General features: G+C 40.3%; 1 protein-coding gene across 10 annotated transcripts in view; it reads left to right on the forward strand.

Annotated features, from left to right (window-relative positions):
* Nucleotides 1–19,800, forward strand: part of SMG7 (SMG7, nonsense mediated mRNA decay factor) — an 82,276-nt gene extending 62,476 nt beyond the window's left edge. For 4 of the 10 annotated variants that reach the window (XM_008074419.2, XM_021707197.1, XM_021707201.1 and 1 more), the window contains 13 exons: nucleotides 1,305–1,375; nucleotides 2,500–2,560; nucleotides 5,100–5,219; nucleotides 6,170–6,596; nucleotides 8,631–8,775; nucleotides 9,527–9,909; nucleotides 11,383–11,754; nucleotides 12,523–12,672; nucleotides 14,600–14,680; nucleotides 15,466–15,625; nucleotides 16,380–16,550; nucleotides 16,670–16,815; nucleotides 17,429–19,800. In XM_008074419.2, the coding sequence (XP_008072610.1) occupies nucleotides 1,305–1,375; nucleotides 2,500–2,560; nucleotides 5,100–5,219; nucleotides 6,170–6,596; nucleotides 8,631–8,775; nucleotides 9,527–9,909; nucleotides 11,383–11,754; nucleotides 12,523–12,672; nucleotides 14,600–14,680; nucleotides 15,466–15,625; nucleotides 16,380–16,550; nucleotides 16,670–16,815; nucleotides 17,429–17,542 (2,401 nt within the window). In that variant the 3' untranslated portion in view covers nucleotides 17,543–19,800. The remainder of the gene's footprint in view (nucleotides 1–1,304; nucleotides 1,376–2,499; nucleotides 2,561–5,099; nucleotides 5,220–6,169; nucleotides 6,597–8,630; nucleotides 8,776–9,526; nucleotides 9,910–11,382; nucleotides 11,755–12,522; nucleotides 12,673–14,599; nucleotides 14,681–15,465; nucleotides 15,626–16,379; nucleotides 16,551–16,669; nucleotides 16,816–17,428) is intronic. The other 6 variants (XM_021707198.1, XM_021707203.1, XM_021707202.1 and 3 more) reach the window with 4 other exon arrangements.
* Nucleotides 19,801–20,594: the final 794 nt, after the last annotated feature.

Raw genomic sequence — 20,594 nt, forward strand, 5'->3', positions numbered from 1 at the left:
TTTTTTTGTGTTTCCCTGGATGAAAAAGTCTCAGAGGGAAATATTTTGCTGATGTGGAAAGAGGTGAAACAAAAAGCAGCAGAAGCACTAAAAGGCATCAAAATTGATGAGTTCAAAAATTGTGGAAAAAGCATCTCAATAGTGTATTGCACCAATTGAAGAATACTTTGAAGATGACTGAAGTTTAAACATGTAAAAAAAATACATAATTTTTTATATATAAATTCTGGGTTTTTGAGGATCTCTCCTCATATAGAGAGAATTTGATACTTTAAGTCTACATGTAAAGTGATATATATGTGGCCGGACTTGGTGGCTCAGCCTGTAATCCCAGCACTTTGGGAGGCTGAGGCAAGTGGATTGCCTGAGCCTGTGGGTTCACGACCCGCCCGGGCAACTTGACGAGACCTCATCTCTACAATAAATCAAAAATTAGCTGGGCGTGGTAGCACATGCCTGTAGTTCCAGCTACTTGGAAGGCTGAGGCAGAAGGATCGCTGGAGCCCAGCAGGTCGAGGCTGCGATGGCTGGGAGCATGCCACTGCACTCCAATCTAGGCAACAGAGTGAGACTCCAACTCAAAAAAAAAAAAAAAGTGATACATATGCATCTATCTCCATACTTTAACATACTTCACTTAGGAGCCAAGGACTTTAATAACGATTAACAAATATACACATAGAACTCATTTCTAATAGTGGAAAGAATATGTTCTAATATTTCATATGTAAACTTTTACATAAATGGACTGTGTTTTAGGAAACAGAGTTTAAAGATAAGGATATAACAACATGGACTTCTTTTATACCATAAAGAAAAAGGCATTGTTTATCACTTTGAGCAGAGAGTTGTGTAACCCATTGCTAGTTGTGTAACCCATTGCTAGTTCTTTACTTGTCACAGAGTAAAGAACTAGCAATGGGTTACACAACTGATAATGTGTGCAAAAACTCTATGAAAACATATTAGATTGTTTCTTTGGTCAGAATTTCCTCAGTAAGTATCAATTTTTTGTGCTTAAAACTGACATGTTATTTCCACTCTTTGTTAAATTAGGAGCTTGGAAAATTGGGATCTTGGTCTCTATCATGGAAATTTGACCCTTCTGGTGTATCTTTATCTTTATCTGGTATATTTTGAATATATATTTTTATATGTTTTAAGGATTTATGTGGCTTTTAAAATTCTGAAGTAAGGAGAAAATACAAAAAATTGAGTACCTGAGGATATCATTTTCATGGCTTATTAGTGTTCTGGTTTCTCTTGTATAAAAATAAAATCTGAAATATTTATTTAATTTACAGCATTTGGCCCTGGCTAATTTCTCTTCTGAATAGCTTCCATCCCCATGAAGAGGATCTATCAAGTACTAATGGTAAGGGCTACCCTATCTTGTATGATTAGTGTGATTGTCCACAAATGGTAGGTTTAAGTCCAGAGACAAATAGGTTTTTGGTGACAAATGTTTGACTTTAAATCCAGTGTCTCAGGGTGACTTGTAGCTCTATGCTGATTAAGTGATTGGAAGCAGTTATTCCACTTCTGACAGCTTATTCTCATTTAGCTATATTTGAATAGGAATTCAGAGAGTACAGGACCTTCAAAGTATTTCTATTTTCTTCCCTTCCTCTTCATTCTTACTATTTAAATACATTACTTTGTCAAAGTAATACTTGCTCATCATAGAAAATTTGGCATATACCACCTAAAGGGCAAAAATCACCCATAGTTCTCTCATACAGAGATATCTTGTATCATCGCATGATGGTGTACCTTCTTCATGTGTCTCTCTTATGTGTACACACACATATATAAATGATTAGTATCAGATACAACTCTGTGCCTGCTTTTGAAATTTCACATTATATTGTTAGCATTTTCCTTTGATATTAAACATTTTGAAAACACGATTTTGTATTGGCCTCATACTATTCCATCCTGTGGGTGTGCCATAATCTATTTACACAGACTCCATTGCTGTAAAATTTTCCCCATTACACATAATGCACGTACAACCTGTAGCTTGGCTCCTTTTTGATTATTTTTCTTAAATCAGTGCTCCTCAGGCATTAATTTGAACCTTGTTAAAATACAGTTTAAGATTTAGTAGGTTTGTGATAATGCCCAAGATTCTGCATTTCTTAGAAGCTCCCCAGTGATGTCAATGTTGTTACTCAGTACATTGACACAGGTAATCTAAACATTGAGATTACTGGATTTAAGACTGAATTTTTAAGACAATTGGTTAAAAAAAAATTCATCCTCCTCAGCACTGAGTATTAGAGAAATGTCTAGGCCACAAAGGTAACATGCAGGGTTTTGATAGGTGAGTTGTTTTCATCAGTATTACTATAAAGAAGAACAGAGAACTATTATAGTTACTCTCTGCATATTCTTTTTCCCCCTATTTTATTTATTTTTAAAATTTAGTGAACAGTATTGGACTGAGCAAAAGTATTTTAACTAAAATGTTTGCAAATTTTGATTTCCATCCTTTAGCTACACCACTTCCAGAGGAGTTTGAGTTACAAGGATTCCTGGCTTTGAGACCTTCTTTCAGGTAAGTGGCAGCTGAAGTAGATTTACTTCACTGCCAGTGTTTGGAGTTTTAAAATGAACTGGAATCAAGCTCTGGTATAGAGGAATCTTCAGTCTGTCCCAGCTGTGTCTTATTTTTGTAACAGCAACTAGTGGTGAAGGTTGAGTGAGTGAAATGGATTTGTGTATGTCATACCTTCATCTCCTGTGGAATAGGAATGAAAACCCTTCCATCTGTGCCCTTGATCCCATTCCTTACCTACCCGTGAACCTTGCCCCATCTGTTATCCTCTCTCTTCATTGTCTTTCTTCCCTCCCTCCCTCCCTCCCTCCCTCCCTCCGTTACTTCCCCAGTTACTTCCCTTTAGTCTAGTCACACCGTGCTGTCTTTTAGAAAGGTAAAATAAGCTGGGCTCGGCGGCTCAGCCTGTAATCCTGCGCCTTTGGGAGGCTGAGGTGAGTGGATTGCCTGAGCCCGCAGGTTTGAGACCCACCTGGGCAGGCGAGACCTCATCTTTACAATAAATTAAAAAAAAAAAATTAGCCGGGCGTGGTAGCGTGCGCCTATAGTTCCAGCTACTTGGAAGGCTGAGGCGGAAGGATCGCCGGAGCCCAGCAGGTTGAGGCTGCGGTGGCTGGAAGCGGCCACTGCACTCCAGTCTGGGCAACAGTGAGACTCCAACTCAAAAAAAAAAAACCAAAAAAAAAAAAACAAAAACAAAGAAAGGTAAAATAAAACTCACTTCCTCGTGTTTGTCTAGTGTTGCCCTATCTTTCGTTTCATCGTCAGACTTAACAGGAATGTGGGCTAACCTTACTGACTCGACTTCAGCTCCTAGTGATCTCATTCAAGAAACCTTTTCCTTAGCTCTGTGACACTACTCTTCTTCTCCTACCCTTAGCACTCAGGCTTTTCCACTATTTCTTTTAAACTACATTCCTTTGGATGCTGTTTTCCCCCAGGATTCTTCACTTGCTCATACCTTCCCACTTTCTATATTCTTCCTGGTGATCACATCCATCCCTCTTTCTTGAATGGCTAAATCTCAGATTTTCGGTTCTGACTTTCCTTGGAGTTTAGACCCATATTCTAATAATCAGATTTCCCTTATGCATTTTAAACTTTAACATGACCATAGTTGAGCTTCTGTTTTCCTGTTTGGTGGGCAGAAAACAATCTTCTTTCTACATTTCTAATCTGTGCCTGTGGCATTATCCACCTACATGAACAAACTAGAAATGTGAAAAACTTAGTCCCATTAGTCTTTCTTACAAGTCTTTGTAGTTCTTTGTCCAAAATGCCTCTTAGATTCAACACCTTCTGTTTATTTCTCCATGCATAGTTCAGGCTTTTTTCAGTGCTTACCTAGAGTTTAAAAATCTCCCTACTTGTAGTCCCTCCCCTCCTATAGTCTATTTCTACACTGCCTGCAGAATTCTGTTATTTAAGTATAGAACTGATGATGTCCTGTGACTAATGTAAAAACTTTGATTTACCCACCCCCAGTTGCTCCAGTGTCTTGTAACTTGATGTTCAAGTCCTAGCACTATCCAGCTCTTAGTTTTTCAGCCTTATCTTCTGCCACTTCCCATTCCCTTCCCCTATTGCTTACACACACTGTACACTCACCTGTTCTGTGCTTGAATAGCTCTGTATTTTTATTCTTCCACACCTTTGTTCATACTATGCTTAGAATATTCTCTCCTACCCGGCTCTTCCCTTTCAGCCTGGTAAGCACTTACCTGTACCTGTCAAGGTCCAGCTCAGGTATCACTTATTCTGTGAAACCTTTCTAGAGTTTCTCAGAAGGATCTCATCCTCCCTGTGGTAGTTAACGTGGGGGAAAGAACACAGGTTTTATGTTCTTGTTATTCTTTGCAGGTTTTTATTATAATGCTCATCAGATTAAATCCTAATTATTTGTTCCTAAAGGTGGGGACTATTTCTTACCTTTGTGTTCTCGATATCTAGCCTGTTGCTTGGCAATTCTTAATTTTTTAAATTAAGTTTAATGAGGAGAAATCTGAAAAATCCCTATTTTTCCAGGTTGGTTTACTCTTCTGATGTCAATGAGTTTTTTTGCTTTATGTGCCTTATGACAGTTACACATTTTTCTGATTTAGAATGGGCCACCTTGCAGTAGATAATAAATAATGTTTATTAGAATAGGCACCTTAGAGACCCATTGTATGCATTGCATTGTCGTGGTCATTGCAAGCAGTTTACTTAGGATACAAGATAAGTGTTTATAAAACTTACAGTGTTAAAAAAAATCTTTGCTAATAAAGGATTATGATTTATTTGAGTTCTTCAAATAGAAGGTAAAATACGAGTAAATATATTACATTAGTTTAATGAACTTACATATTTTCTTTTCTGCTTTGTCTTATTGTATGTAACATCTTTGAGAGTATAAATTCAAACTGATGTGGTTGATTGCATCAAGTAGCTAACCTGTATGGAAAAAACTGAAGCCGTCACAGTTAATTAGGTGAACTTGGTTGCCTAGAAAATATCTTCGGAAGTTTAATTATTGGATATTTGCTTGTGTCAATTTTAGGAACTTGGATTTTTCCAAAGGCCACCAGGGTATTACAGGAGACAAAGAGGGTCAGCAGCAGAGAATACGACAGCAGCGCTTGATCTCTATAGGCAAGTGGATTGCTGATAATCAGCCAAGGTAGGTTCGTGATGCTTTTGGTCTCCTCCTAAACATACACACACACACCCCTACATCACATGTATTTTAGTCTTTGGTATAAATGATAACCGTTTATGAACTCTTCAGTCAAAACTTTTATCAAAACAGTGGTAGCACAATTATGACCATAGTGATCATTGGAATACCCTTTATTTAAAACTCAGTCCTCCATGTGACACTACCTATTATAGAAGAATTGGTCCTGTGTGCCTTGTTTATCATGAGCTTCTGCTCTAATTTATAACATCACTATAAATCTAACTGAATTGTACATTCACATTCATGGTGATTTATATTGGCAAGAGCTTGGTGCTCAGTTGCAGTCAGGGCAGACCAAGATGGTGCTGATGGCTAGTTAAGTACAAAGCAGATGTGGTAGTTAGTGTAGGGGAAAGAACACAGATTTGGAGTCAGATACCTTTTGGTTCAGTTTCTAGTGCTGTAGCTTTCCAGGTGTGTGTCTTTGGGATCTCCCCAGTGGTTATAACCTTTCCAAAGCCAGTGACTGTTTATTCATTTTTGTATTTAGGTTTCTGTCATACACTAGAGCCTTGGATGCTTGCATGGTTGAATGAACACCTCTGAGCTTCCGTTTTCACACCTATAAAACAGGAATTATAAATATCTGCGTTATAGGACCCTCAAGGGCCTAGAATAGCGTCTTGTATGTAAAACATGCTCAGGAAATGTCATTATTAGCGGGTGTTGAAGGTGCAGAAGGATATGTTGTGGCGATGCTGAGTATGAGGATAACCCAAGTTTCTACATGACTACTTTTGTGTTACCTGAGTTCACATCGTTATATCCTGCTATTTCCATAGTTTTTAGTGCTGGGGGTATATTGACTGTTGGATACACACACTTCAGTTGTTACCGTTTTTTAGGTTAGTTAATATTTTTCATACATAGATTTATTTTTACTTTTCTAGGCTGATTCAGTGTGAAAATGAGGTAGGAAAATTGTTGTTTATCACAGAAATCCCAGAGTTAATACTGGAAGACTCCAGTGAAGCCAAAGAGAACCTCATTCTGCAAGAAACATCTGTGATAGAGTCACTGGCTGGGGATGGTAGCCCAGGGCTGAAATCAGTGCTGTCCACAGGCCGAAATCTAAGCAACAACTGCGACACTGGAGAGAAACCCATGGTCACCTTCAAAGAGAACATTAAGCCACGAGAAGTGAACAGAGACCAAGGAAGAAGTTTTCCTCCCAAAGAGGTGAGAAGGGACTATAGCAAAGGAATAACTGTAACTCAGAATGATGGAAAGAAGGACAACAACAAGAGGAAAACTGAACCCAAGAAATGCACCTTAGAAAAGTTACAGGAAACAGGAAAGCAGAATGTGGCAGTGCAGGTAAGCTGTGTTTGAACTATAAAGCAGGTAGAGGAAGGCTCACACGAAAGGCAAGATTTTTCATTTTGTTTAAAGCCTTGAGAATTGACTTTCCTGGATGTTTCAGTACATTCTTCAAATGTATAGTAAGCTTATATAAAGAGCTATGATACATGGTTACTTTATCAATTCTTGAGAATTGTAATGTTAGTGAAAAAAATATCTCAACCTAAGTTGACACTTTTGTCAATCCCCTCCAGTTGAACCAATTTGAAGTGACCAGTTATAGAGCCACGAGTTTCACACAGGATTGTTTTCTTTGGAAGGCGTAATTACCATTTGTTAATGCTGTAGTGGAGATAGGGATCTTTTATAGATCCACTAGAACCAAGAGTATATTAAGGCTTATACAGTTTTTTTCTTCAGATTCACTATACAAAATAAAATATGTTTTTAGAAAAAGGTACCTGTTCCAGCCAGTGGCATGAAATCACTTTGATATTATCCTGGCTCATGAGTATTTTTTTTTTTTAGAGTCAGAGTCTCATTCTTTTACCCAGGCTGGAGTGCAGTGGCATGCTCATGGCCACCTCAGCCTTGACCTGCTGGGCTCAGGCGTTTCTTCTGCCTCAACCTTCCAGGTGGCTGGAACTACAGGCATGCGCCGCCGTATCCGGCTAATTTTTTGATTTATTGTAGAGACAAGGTCTCACCAAGTTGCTCAGGATGGTCTCGAACCCCTGTACTCAGGCAATCCTCTCGCCTCAGCCTCCCAAAGTGCTGGGATTACAGGCTTGAGCCTCCATGCCCAGCCCTCGAGAATTTTTAAATTTCAAAGCAAGAATTTTTAATTCTTTAATTAAATTCTTTAAATTTTTAAAGGTCTCTTGCTGGGTAAACATCAACACTACTCAGTTATGTGATTTTTTTAAAAATATGTTTTCAGAGCGATAACAGATGATTTCTTATAAACAAAAAAGGATTTTTACTCTGTGCTGGTTTTATTAATACCATTGATGTTTGAAAAAATACCTAAGTGGCCATGTGATTTGTTAACACATTTTGGCAAATATATATGTTTGTATGAGAAACTTTACATTATTGAAGGCTGCTTACAAATAGTACCTTTGATGTATCTCCCTGATAGGATTTTTTTTGAGAAAGGAAGAGATAAAATAATAGTTCCATTTTAAGATTAATAGTAGGGAGAGAAACAGAAAAACATGGTAGAAGTTAAGAAAAGGCATGGAGAAAGAGAGGTGTTGGGGAAAGAGAAGGGAAAAAGCAAAGGAACTAGAAAGCCAAATGTTTTGGGGACAGAGTCCAGTATTTCCTGCCTGCCCTGCTCCATTCTCAGTAACTGCCTCCCAGGAATGTCTAGACTCAACCTAAAAACTCCCTTCTAATCTCTCATCTCAAGTCAACTATAGATGATTTTTAAAAGCTTGATAATAGTCACTATGTCACTACAACTCTGCCTCATCCCAAATTTTCTGTGAAAGCTGCCTAATTTTTCTCAACCTTGTGCACTATATATGGCATCTACTTCTCTCTGGCTCTATGTATAGTATCTCAGGGCCTGTTCCTTACTGCCGAAAGTATCCTAATTACTCTGAAGACTGGTAAAAGGCAGGGTAGAGGGTGGATGCCCAACTGGGTACACATAAGGCTGCCTAGATAAATTTAAACTGAGGCCAGAGTGTCTCACCTGTGAGTTAACAGTCATTATTAATTCGTGTCTTCTGTGCTGTTTAAGGTCTTAAGCAAGTTTTCTTAAGATATTGGTATCAGATTTCTCATTTGTAAAACAAATGGATTCTAAGGTTCTTTCCATATTTGGTACTTTTGTCACCATATGTAAGCCAAATAATTCTATCAGTAATTCTATTTAGAGCCCCTACATCTTTTATTGGCTACTAAATAACTTGATTTTTTTTCATTTTACCTTAGGTGAATTACCAAATGAGATTATTACATACTTTCTTGGGAGTAGGTGCTTCTTCCTAACACATTTGAGTTTCAGATTACTGATAATTTTGTTTCTGTTGGTCCTAGGTAAAATCACAGACAGAACTAAGAAAGACTCCAGTGTCTGAAGCCAGGAAAACACCTGTATCTCAGACATCAAGTCAAGCAAGCAACTCCCAGTTCATCCCCATTCATCACCCTGGAGCCTTCCCTCCTCTTCCTAGCCGGCCAGGTAAATACTGTGTTCTGTAATTTTTTCTTTTTTCTTTTTTTTGAGTTGGAGTCTCACTCTGTCACCCAGACTGGAGTGCAGTGGCCGCTCCCGGCCACCGCAGCCTCAACCTGCTGGGCTCCGGCGATCCTTCCGCCTCAGCCTTCCAAGTAGCTGGAACTACAGGCACGCACTACCACGCCCGGCTAATTTTGATTTATTGTAGAGATGAGGTCTTGCCAAGTTGCCCAGGTGGGTCTCGAACCCGCAGGCTCAGGCAATCCACTCACCTCAGCCTCCCAAAGGTGCGGGATTACAGGCTGAGCCACCAAGCGCGGCTAATTTTTTCTACATGACACATTCATATAGGATTTTCTCTTCACTCACTGAGTAATTTATGTTCTATTTGAGTGATGTTACTAAGACATAATGTTAAAAGGTAGAAAGAAATTACATTTTTCTTAATGCTTGTAAAGTTATTTTTGAGCTGTTTCTCTGTAGTAGATATGCAAGTGCATATTTGTTATCATGAAGGAATTCCTATCACTAAACATAAGAAGCCACCTTTAGAACACTCTGATTACCTCAGTAGGTAGGAGAAAAAGTAGCCAGTATTCTGTTTAGTTCCTAAAATAAAGTTAAATATCGGCAACATGGCTGTTCTCTTAAGATGTGTTAGAAGAGCCCCACCACCACTCACCAAAAAAGTTGACTTTTTTGCCTTTCTTTTGCTGTTTCTTTAGAACTAAAGCTGTATTCTTCTGTTTTGAAGGGTTCCCGCCCCCGACATATGTTATCCCCCCTCCTGTGGCATTTTCTATGGGCTCAGGTTACACCTTCCCAGCTGGTGTTTCTGTCCCAGGACCCTTTCTTCAGCCTACAGCTCACTCTCCAGCAGGAAACCAGGTGCAAGCTGGGAAACAGTCCCACATTCCTTACAGCCAGCAACGGCCCTCTGGACCAGGGCCAATGAACCAGGGACCTCAACAGTCACAGTCACCTTCCCAACAACCCCTTACATCTTTACCAGCTCAGCCAACAGCACAGTCTACAAGCCAGTTGCAGGTTCAAGCTCTAACTCAGCAACAGCAGTCCCCTACAAAAGCCGTGTCAGCTTTGGGGAAGAGCCCGCCTCACCACTCTGGATTCCAGCAGGTAAGTTATAGTTGTGTGTTCTGTGTGCCTCCAGCTGACGTAAGGGGAGGCACTGAAATGAATCTGTGTCTGGCCATTAAAAATGCTGATTATACTGTAAGATACTTCTTGCTTAGACTTGTAAAGAGTTGTAGGAATATGAACATATGAGGGAGACTGAAAGAAAAAAACTAGAATTATTTTTTGGAGGTCAGGCTCCTTGTGCTACTAGCTTCCCTTGCTAGATAAGTGTTCTAGGAACCCATCAGCATCAGTACACCTATTAGAGCCTGCCTTTGGCTTCTTTGGGGTTTTGTTGTTGTTGTTGTTTTTTGAGATGCTTTCAGTGTGTTTGCCCATTTCTTGTTGGGTAATTTCCAAGCACACCTGCCCACACTGTGATAAGTGTTCAGCAGTTTTTGACCAAAACTATATGACCTCTGTGCTCCACCCTCCCTATTTACCCTATCTCATCCCCAGTGATTTTTTGTTGTTGTTATTTCCTTGGATGAAAAAAATTCTCAAAGGGAGACATTTTCCATTGTGCAAGGTGAAACAAAAAATGACAGCATTAAAAGGCATTGAAATTGAGATAAAAAAGTGAGTGGTGGAAAAAGTGTCTTGATAGGTGTGCTGCATTAGAATACTTTGAAGATGACTGAAGTTTAAACATGTAAGAATAAATACATAATTTTTTAATAAATAAATTCCAGGGTTTTTTGAGTCCCCCTCCTATTGTTTCTATTGCTTAGGAAAAGTCCAGGTATTTTTCCTCTTACTTTCGTAAAGGGTAATCTGTTAGATCTTAACCACCATTCTTTGCTGCTAATTGTCATCAGTTTTAAAGAAAATGATATTTTTTTAATAGAAAAAGATACTCTGCAAATAAATGTCTTCAACATAAACTACAGAAGAGAAATAGAATCATACTCTTGATGAGGTGCTAAGAAAGATGTGACACCAATCTTAAATGTCGTCATCCCCATAGCACTTGAAGCAGAAGAGGGAAACAGACACTTAAATATAAATATGTTCATTAATTCATTAAACCTCTTTTTAAAAAATCTGTCGCTCAGGCTGGAGTACAGTGGCAGGATCACAGTTCACCACAGCCTCGACTTCCTGGGCTCGGGCAATCCTTCTGTCCCAGCCTCCTTGAGTAGCTGGGATTACAGGTGTGCATCACCACGCCTGGCTAATTTTTTTATTTTTCTTGAAGCGACAAGATCTCGCTATGTTGCCCAACGTGGGCTCAAGCACTTCTCCCTCCTTGTCCTCCCAAAGTGTTAGGATTATAGGCATGGGCCACCACGTCTGGCCTCATTAAGCTTCTTATATAATTGATTTGAAAAACCCAAAAGGTAAAGCAAACTGCTGCATTGCCTAGAGTCCTATTGGTTGGAAAATAACCTAAAGTTTCTTCTGTGATTCTTAAGCATTGATTGCAGGTAATGTCTTTTATTCTCATCTTAATGACAGGCATCTCTTTTTCAGTATCCACAGGCAGATGCCTCCAAACAGCTGTGGAGTCCCCCTCAGGTTCAAGGCCCATTAGGGAAAATTATGCCTGTGAAACAGCCCTACTACCTTCAGACCCAAGACCCCATAAAACTGTTTGAGCCGTCATTGCAATCTCCTGTAATGCAGCAGCAGCCTCTAGAGAAAAAAATGAAGCCTTTTCCCATGGAGCCATATAACCATAATCCCTCAGAAGTCAAGGTCCCAGAGTTCTACTGGGATTCTTCCTACAGCATGACTGACAACAGAGCTATCATGGCACAGCAAGCAAATATGGACCGCAGGGGCAAACGATCACCAGGAGTCTTCCGTCCAGAGCAGGATCCTGTGCCTAGGATGCCATTTGAGGTGTGTGTTTTTTCCTGTCACTGGGCACTGTGGAGGAGACAGGTCTGGGGTTCAATATCTTTTGAATTTATCAAGTAGATCTTGTAAAGGTCACTTTGAGTCATTGGTACCACAGAGTGTTGCTGAGTAATTGGTGCAGTTCTTGGTCTCCTCTTCAGAATTGCACAGTATGTTTTAGCTTGGGAAGCTGAAGAATTCTGTTACTGATTTTGAATTGTGGTGGTCTGGCAGAGAAATCATGTACAGAAATCTCTAACACGGCATGTTAGAGAATTCTAAGACAAAGAGCTCCTTTCGTTGAGCTGAATCATCTAAGTTTAAAAATAGGTTTACTGAGTAGTTAAACAAATTGCTTTCTGAGAGGAACAAAGTCAGCTAGTCATCTTGGACAGTGGAGTTCCCTTTCCTTGCCCTTTTTTTCGTGAGGAACGGGTGTGTGTTGGTAATTTTTTTATTAAAGAGCTGTTTCTTTATTTGTTAGCGTGAGATGTGCTAATCCGTTAGCTCCATTGCATGGTTTTACTCATTGGCCACATAAACCTTTTATGTTCTGCTTTGTTTGTCAGTATTTTTGCTGCTTTCTGTGGTCTTGATCTTTCTCCACCATTGTCCTTGTGTCACTTTGCCTTTGCGTTTCAGAGCCCTTTCTCTTTGCATAACAGTTTCGCTGTCCTTGACTTTAGTTGCCTGCATCCACCTAATCATGCTACTGCTCCTGTGTGCTTGTCATCCTTTATTGCGTCTCATTGTGATCCTTTCTGTCACTAGGACCCCAAGAGCTCCCCTCTGCTTCCTCCGGACCTGTTAAAGAGTCTGGCTGCCTTGGAGGAGGAGGAAGAGCTGATTTTTTCTAACCCTCCTGATCTTTACCCAGCTCTCCTGGGGCCTCTCGCCTCCCTTCCTGGACGAAACCTCTTTGTATGTATTGGGCATAATTCTGCTTCTTGTTCTAACCCCAGCTTTTCTGAGAGTACTTAGAATAGGTAATTTCTTCCTTCTGGGACTTTCCTTCTTTTAGAAATATAAAACATATTTTCTGGTTGCTTAAACTAATCTTAAAATGGTAGTAGAATATGACAAAGCATGTCTCCCTTTATAAATCCCCCAAATGGTAGAGACATACTTTGCTTATACGTATTACCTGGCAAGCATCCTGCAGGGCTGGTCACACACAGGGTGTGATGCTGGCAAATTAACTCACTTTTCAGGTGGCACTTCCATATGGACCCAGAAATTTCAAGTGTCATCTCATCTTTGATGCAGCCAAAAGATGAAAGAAAATATATTCTAGATTATTTTTACTGACATTATTGAACAGTATGTGGCTCTTTCCATTTGGTTAACCAAGCCCAGAGAGAGCCCTGAAATGAATTCAGAGTTGGATGTAAAAATGCAGAAGATTCTATTTATAAACATTGTCAGTGACATAAATGAGAGAATAGGAAGGTAAATAACTAGGATAACAAAATAAAATCTGAGAATTGATTAGTGGTATCCTTTTAAAAATAATTTTCTAGAACCCAGCTTGCAGGTCAAAGAATGTCATTCTATACATTTGTAAGTGTTGACATTGCAGTTTACTAAGAGTAGGGAGTATAAAAGATGGGAAGAAAGATGTATGCTCTGAGAGTTTTTTCTCTCTTGTTGATTACATCTTAATAAAACAAGAAGATCATGAATTTTACTTTTTTGCTGTTTCCCATAAACACAGGGAAAGAAAACATTTGGAAGATTAAAATACATTAATGTTAGTATCAGAAAAATAAAAGCTTAACAGCTTTTATGACAGGAACTGCCATTCCTGGCATTTGAGGTTCCCTTAAGAATTTGGCTGAATGTGTGGCAGTGGGGGCCCCTGCTGAGTTAACAGCAGTGAAATACCCCTGGCAACATAACAGTGGTAGCACCGGGACTGGGAGCGTATGACTGGGAGCCTAGCCACTATGCTATTGCCGCTGTGTGTTGGTCTTTCTCACTGCTTTCCTGTTAGAGAGACTGGAGAGACTGAGGGCGGTGCCTCTGTCCATATGTCTCCCAATTTCATAGTTCTGTTGTTCCTTCCCTTTCCGTTGGAAATACAGCTGGTGGTGGGAAAAGTGGTGGTTTTTCAGTCTATTTTTGTTTCTTTTGTTGCATGTTTAAGAAACAACAATTTTAAAAAGCCTTGACTATAACCCTTCTTATATTTAACGTTAGAATATAGTGTGATAATGTGTGCAAGTGCTTTGAGTGTAGTAGGTATTTAGTAAATGTTTTGTTTAACCAGCTGTTCAATAAGAGTGAGCAACAGAGATCCAGCTTTTCTTTTCCTGATAACTTTAGTAGGGCCAGTAACTAAGAAACTTTTGACTTTTAGCAGCTGTTTTAATATATACCATAAATAGAGCTGCTTAGGAAACATGTTAATGAAATAATTTCTCAAATGGATTTGAAAGGCTTTATTGAAGTTACCGATGTTAATGTTTTAAACATTGGGAGCTAGGGGGACACAATGCTAGAACAGTTCAACATCTTCTTTAAGTTCACCTGTTGACAAGGGGATTTCTGAGGTTCATGCCTAATAAACGCTCCTGGGGTCCCTGCCAGAAAAGATCTCTGGCTAGATTAGATATACTAATAAAGAAGGGTTCTGTCTGACTAGTCTGAGGCAACTGGCACTTACCTACGGTCATATTATAAACATTTGAATTTAGATCTTCTAAGCCTTACATTGTAATAAGAGGGTGACATTATAAGCATGTTTATTTAAATGATGGTCTTTGACTTTGATTCCATAATACCTTAAGGTTAATGTTAAGAAAATGGAAGGCATAACTTAATTACCTTTTTTTCTGGGACTGTGAAGAAATCCTTATTGGAGAAGCCCTCTGAGCTCATGTCACATTCATCTTCTTTCCTGTCTCTCACCGGATTCTCTCTCAATCAGGTAGGTGAACAGTTCAAAATTCTGCTTTGTGTTTTTAGTGTAGGCTGATACTTTCTTTCCCATACTAGCTGAGTATGTCTGCTTTTTCCCCCATACTAATTGAGTATGTTTCCTTTCTTTTCCTTAATGGTGGTGTATCCCAGATATTTGTTTGTATTCCCTTTGTCTCTTACCAGGGCAGACTAGTGACTTGTACATGATAAGTTTGAACCCTTTGATTTTTCGTTAATATCAAAATCCTTAGATCTCTGTTCGTCAGCCAAATAAATTACTTGAATTTTAAATTTTGGGGGTTTTTTTTAGACAAAGTCTAGCTCTTTGGTCACGTAGACTAGAGTGCAGTGATGCTATCATAGCTCACTGTAACCTCGGTCTCCTGGGTTCGATCAATCCTCCATCTTAGCCTCCCAAGTAGCAAGGATGAGTGACTAGCGTCACCGTGCCTGACTAATTTTTTAATTTTTTACTAGAAATGAGGTCTCACTATATTGCCCAGGCCAGTCTCAAACTCCTGGCCTCAAGTGATTCTCTCGTTTTGGCCTCCCAAAGTGCTGGGATTAACAGGCATGAGCTACCAGGCTTGGCCACATTACTCATATTTTTTACCTGGATTATTTACATAGAGAAAAAAAAAAAAAGGACAAAAAGGGGGAAAATGAATTTGATTGGAAAATTGAAAGAAACAAGAAATAAAAGCTTTCAAAAGTTTCTCTTGCTAATAAAAGCTTAAGATGTCAGTCTCTTTCCTTGGAGTGAGTTTATAACTTGACTCTCACGTCTTTCAGGAAAGATACCCAAATAACAGCATGTTCAATGAGGTGTATGGGAAAAACCTGACTGCCAGCTCCAAAGCAGAACTCAGTCCCTCGATGGCCCCCCAGGAAACGTCTCTGTATTCCCTTTTTGAAGGGACTCCGTGGTCTCCATCACTTCCTGCCAGTTCAGGTATTAACTAGTCTTTAAATTACAGACTTTACATTTTCTGTACACTCAAACTGGTTAAAGATTAGTGAAGTCTGTAATTATAAATATATGTATAAATTTTAAGTAACTTTTAAAAGAAAACAGGAAAAAGCATGATGAGCCGGTTTTGTAATAAACATTACTAAAAACCTTATATCCTTAGTAACCAGCAGAGTTGTAAGAAAAATAGGGATTCTATCTTATAGTTCCCAGCTGTTTTTAGTTTTGTTTGTAGATGCTTCTTTTTCTGACATGGAGTCTTGCCATGTTGCCTAGGCTGGACTTGAAGTTGTGGTCTCAAATGATCCTCCTGCCATAGCTTCCGGGGACTACAGGCACATGCCTCCATGCCAGCTCTGCATTTTTTAAAGTAGAGATTTTTTAATCTCAGTTTTATAACTAGTCTGATCTAATTCTTGAGGTTTGTAAATTCTATCTCTGTTAGGGAAGACCAGTGAATATGTACCTGAAACAGGCATGTCAGAAGAGGACATTCAGTCAACAAAACTGACTTCTATTTAGTTTTACTTTTTAAAGTTTTTTAGTTTTGCCTTAGAAATGTGTGGTAAGGCAGATCAGTACATCTGGCAGATGCCCTTTGGGGCCCTTATTTTGTTTGCTTTTCTCCTGTGGTTATTTTTAGTAGAATTCAGTGATCAGATCTATAGGAAACTGTAAGTTCTTTGTATGTTTGTGAAACACTATTTAATGTCTTGTGCTGGGTGTTATTTAATAGATCATTCAACACCAGCCAGCCAGTCTCCTCATTCCTCTAACCCAAGCAGCCTGCCCAGCTCTCCTCCAACACACAATCATAATTCTGTTCCATTCTCCAATTTTGGACCCATTGGGACTCCAGATAACAGGGATCGGAGGGCTGCAGATCGATGGAAAACTGATAAGCCAGGTGAGATCTAGGGGTCATGGCCTAGCAAAAGTGAAAGCACCCTGCCCTACCCTGGGCTTTGGCACTTGGCAGTGATAGAACAGCTTCATGAATTCTTCTTATCTTTTTTCATGCTGTAGCCATGGGTGGGTTTGGCATTGATTATCTCTCGGCAACATCGTCCTCTGAGAGCAATTGGCATCAGGCCAGCACCCCGAGTGGCACCTGGACAGGCCATGGCCCCTCCATGGAAGATTCCTCTGCTGTCCTCATGGAAAGCCTAAAGGTGAGTGGATTTCAGGAACAAGAACCACAAGACTCTTCAGCAGAGATGTCTCTGCTTTCATTCACATAAATAGCTGGGCTTATTTCTAAGACCTTTAGAATTAATTGATGCATCACACATATGTAGCTAAGTCTTAGAAATATGGTCTACTGTACAAGATTTAATCTGTGAATTTATTAGTGATAAAGCAGCATCTTCATAAAGGTAAAGGTTTTAGTTTCATTATAAGATTTCATTCTGATTCTTCTTGGAATGTCTGACTTAAGCCTTGTCTGACCAAGTGAAAGAAGAGTATCTAGATTTAGATATGTTTTGTTTGCCTGAAACCTTTACAGTGAATACCCTGTGGTACCTACCACATAGAGTTGAGTTTCAGTAAAAAGACTTTAAATAAAACATAATTTCATCTTTCTGGGTTTAAAATAATCTTAATGAAAACTAACTATTCTTGAGAGTCTTAAAAGACTTTTTCTAATAGCAGGATTTTTTAGAGGGTGGGTTGGGTTGGGTTCTTGGGACATATATGCCATTCTCTTTGGTTAGGATTAAAAAGCAATCCCTGTCAGACAAGTAGGCACTGGCCTCTGCTGACAAGATCTGGGCTGTTTTTCAGTCTATCTGGTCCAGCTCCATGATGCATCCTGGACCTTCCGCTCTGGAGCAGCTGTTAATGCAGCAGAAGCAGAAGCAGCAGCGGGGACAAGGCACCATGAACCCTCCACACTGAGGCCACAGTGGCAACCCTGGGAATGAAGGCTCCATAAACCATGGCATGTTGGGTTTGCAGGACTGGCCCACACAGTCCCCTGCAGGTGGCAGCCCTCTTTTCTGTTTCTTGCTGTCAAGAGGGTGTAAGTGTTCCACCAGCCCGCTGAGTGTGCACGAAATGTTCGCAGTGCAACAAAAAGAAAAATCCATCAGGAACTCTCCGTCCCCCCCGGGGCCCTCCGGAGGGAGAGAGAGAGGAACCGCTGTTTATCTCACTCAGTTACTTGATATCACCGCCTCTCACCTTCTCCATCGTGCATGTCCCCAGCCACGTGGGAAGTGAAAGCTGAGGAGGGAAGCCAGAGGGAAGAAGCCAATGGGAACTTCTCAGTCCTTTTTTCCTCTTTGGGGAATAAAATAGGAATCCATTAATGGTTGCTTTGCTGACTGAGAATGTAGTTGAAATTATTCCTAAACATCTTTTATTATTGTTATTACTCTCAGTAGTAAAATATCACACTGAATTCTTCCATACACAGGTGTGCTTCTAGTCAGTGTGTAGCAAGGAAAGCCCTGCTCACTGCTCCTGTGAGAGGTTGGTGGTGACAGGATGGGGAGCTGACCTCTTCAGCCAGTGGAAGTGTTCCAGAGGGAGAGTTCGAGGCCTTTCAGAAGGTTCTGGTAGGCCCTCCTCTGGCCTGGAGACCCCAGGAAATGCCCTTCACTCCGTAGGTGCTCGAGCCCCAGTCAAGGATGCAGTGTGGGCAGTGGTGCTGGGCTGGACTGCAAGTGACTGCTGTAGAATTTCAGATGATGTTTTTGATTCTTGTACATTTTGCGGTAGCATAGCAAGCAGTCTCCCAGAAGGCAGGCTGGTCCCTTCACGGCCTGACACGTTTTAATTGATAGAAGCTTTCAGTGTGGTTCTTTTTTGTTTGGTTGGTTTTTGTGTCCCCATTCTGCTTACCACCCGCCACCCTCCTGCCCATCTCCATCCCTTGTTTACCTCATGCTGTGTGCTAGTAATTATTTCTATTCCTAATGTGTGCAACATCAAGCCAAGAAGCAACAGCGTGGGGTCCAACAGTTGGGGCCCAAAAGACAGTCTGAAGAGGAAGGGAGCAGTGGTGTCTGTGTAGCCCAGGAGGGCCATACCCTGCCCAGCTGCAGTCTCCCAGCTTCCACTTACAGAGTGAAATTCAAGGCAGCATGGACACGTGCGCATCGTGCACAGAGGAAGACACAATGAAGTCCATTTGGAACAGACGAAAGAAAGGAAAATAAACTCATTGCTTGGTATTTATTAGGAGGAAAGAGGACTGAAAATGTTATTGTGTAGAGACAGAAGGACAGCATTTCTGTTAGCCATTTCCTGGAAAAGTAATATTTTAAGGGGAAATTATGGAAACAATCTCAATGTCCAGTTGCTGTGCTAGTGGCAGGGTTATTTTCTGGGAGGTCTTTTGTGTGTGTGTGTGTGTGTGTGTGTGTGCGCGCCCGCCCATCTACCGTCCCTGAGGGGAGGGTGTTGTGTGTGCGTGTCTGGAGTTGGTGTGGACCTCGCTAGCTGGGACACAGCTGCAGAGCACATCAGGAGTCCAGCTGTCAAATCTAGGAACCCCGCGGTAGAGAGGGGTGAGAGCATGCTCGGTGCTCTCCAGAGGGGGTGGTTGGAGCCCCATATGCCTACATTACTGCTTTTATAGTTCGACATGGCGTTGGGGTTTTTGTTTCCGTTTTTTTTTTTTTTTTTTTGGAAAGGTCTAAAAGGGTGCAACCCCCCACCCAATGGCAATATGAAACCCTCTGTGCTTCTCCAGCCTGTCTCTGTGTCCCCTTCCTTCTCTTCCTTCCCTCCCAAGCCTTCTGCCCTCCTCCACTACCCAGTTTGTGTGTGTGAGCTCTGCATTCAGGCAGCTGCAACATTCCAGTGTTTGAAATGTCACTGATTCTTGCACCCTAGACGAGCTAACCAGGTTTACCATCTCACTCCCAGTAGTGCCCAGTTCCCATCCAAAGCCCTCTGCATGAGAATTTGGTGTTTGGAATGTTTTCTGACTCTTGGGGCGGGGTTCCTCGCCTTACCATCCTCACTGTGGAGTAATGAGGAGGGGGAGGAGAATCTTCATCAAAAACTGGTTTTGTGTAGTAAACTTTCTTTTGTGGTTTTTTGTTTTGTTTTTTGGGGTTTTTGTTTTGTTTTTTTGTCTGTCTGTGCAAGACCTGCAGCTGCTGAAATCAGCTTTGCCTTTAATTAAACCATGTTCTCTCCAACCAGATCTGTGTACAGATTGTTTCTTTTATATCCTAAAAGTTACAGTATTGAAGAAAATCCAATTTACAGAAACTTCAACTACTCACAAGTCCAGGGGAAAGTAATGATGATCCAAATATGAATGTGTCAGGGTTATTTTTACTTTTAATAGTATTCCAGACCAATGAATTATTATGGAAAGGGATTAGTAGAAAAAAACTTATAATCACTTTTTTTTATATAGTAAAGAAGAAATGGCTTATGTAAAGGAGTTAACAACCCACCATTTTTATCCCCATTGTAGCTGTTAATGAGGCAGCTCAAAGATAGTTTATCTCTTTGGCCTTTAAAATTTACTAAATCTGATTAGCAGCTACAGTAACCACTGTACTCACTTGGGGTTGCTTTCTTTGAGTTGTGTCTAGAGTTTCCCATGGTAGCTTGCAGGGCCTTTGATGGTATGTATGCTAGAAGCCAGTCTGTAGGTTCTTTCACCTGGGTGTTGGTCTAGTCTACAGTTCATTTCCTAATTGTTTTTTTACAAGCTGCTACACACTTGAGAAATCATTGCAAAACTATACATACTCTACACAAAGGAGAGAGGGAGGGGAATTAATACGAGATCCTTGAAATATTGGACCATTGGATTAAAGGATAACCAAATAAAACCATAGTCATCTATTACATATATTATTATAGTACAGTCATGCACTGCATGACGGTATTTTGGTCGACAGCAGACTGCATATAATAGCTGTGCTCCCATGAGATTATACCATATTTAATATACCTTTTCTATGCTTAGATATGTGTAAAT

This window comes from Carlito syrichta, unplaced genomic scaffold (genome assembly GCF_000164805.1).
Source record: "Carlito syrichta isolate Samal-C Ts95f unplaced genomic scaffold, Tarsius_syrichta-2.0.1 Scaffold316427, whole genome shotgun sequence".
In the NCBI taxonomy this organism is placed as follows: Eukaryota; Metazoa; Chordata; class Mammalia; order Primates; family Tarsiidae; genus Carlito; species Carlito syrichta.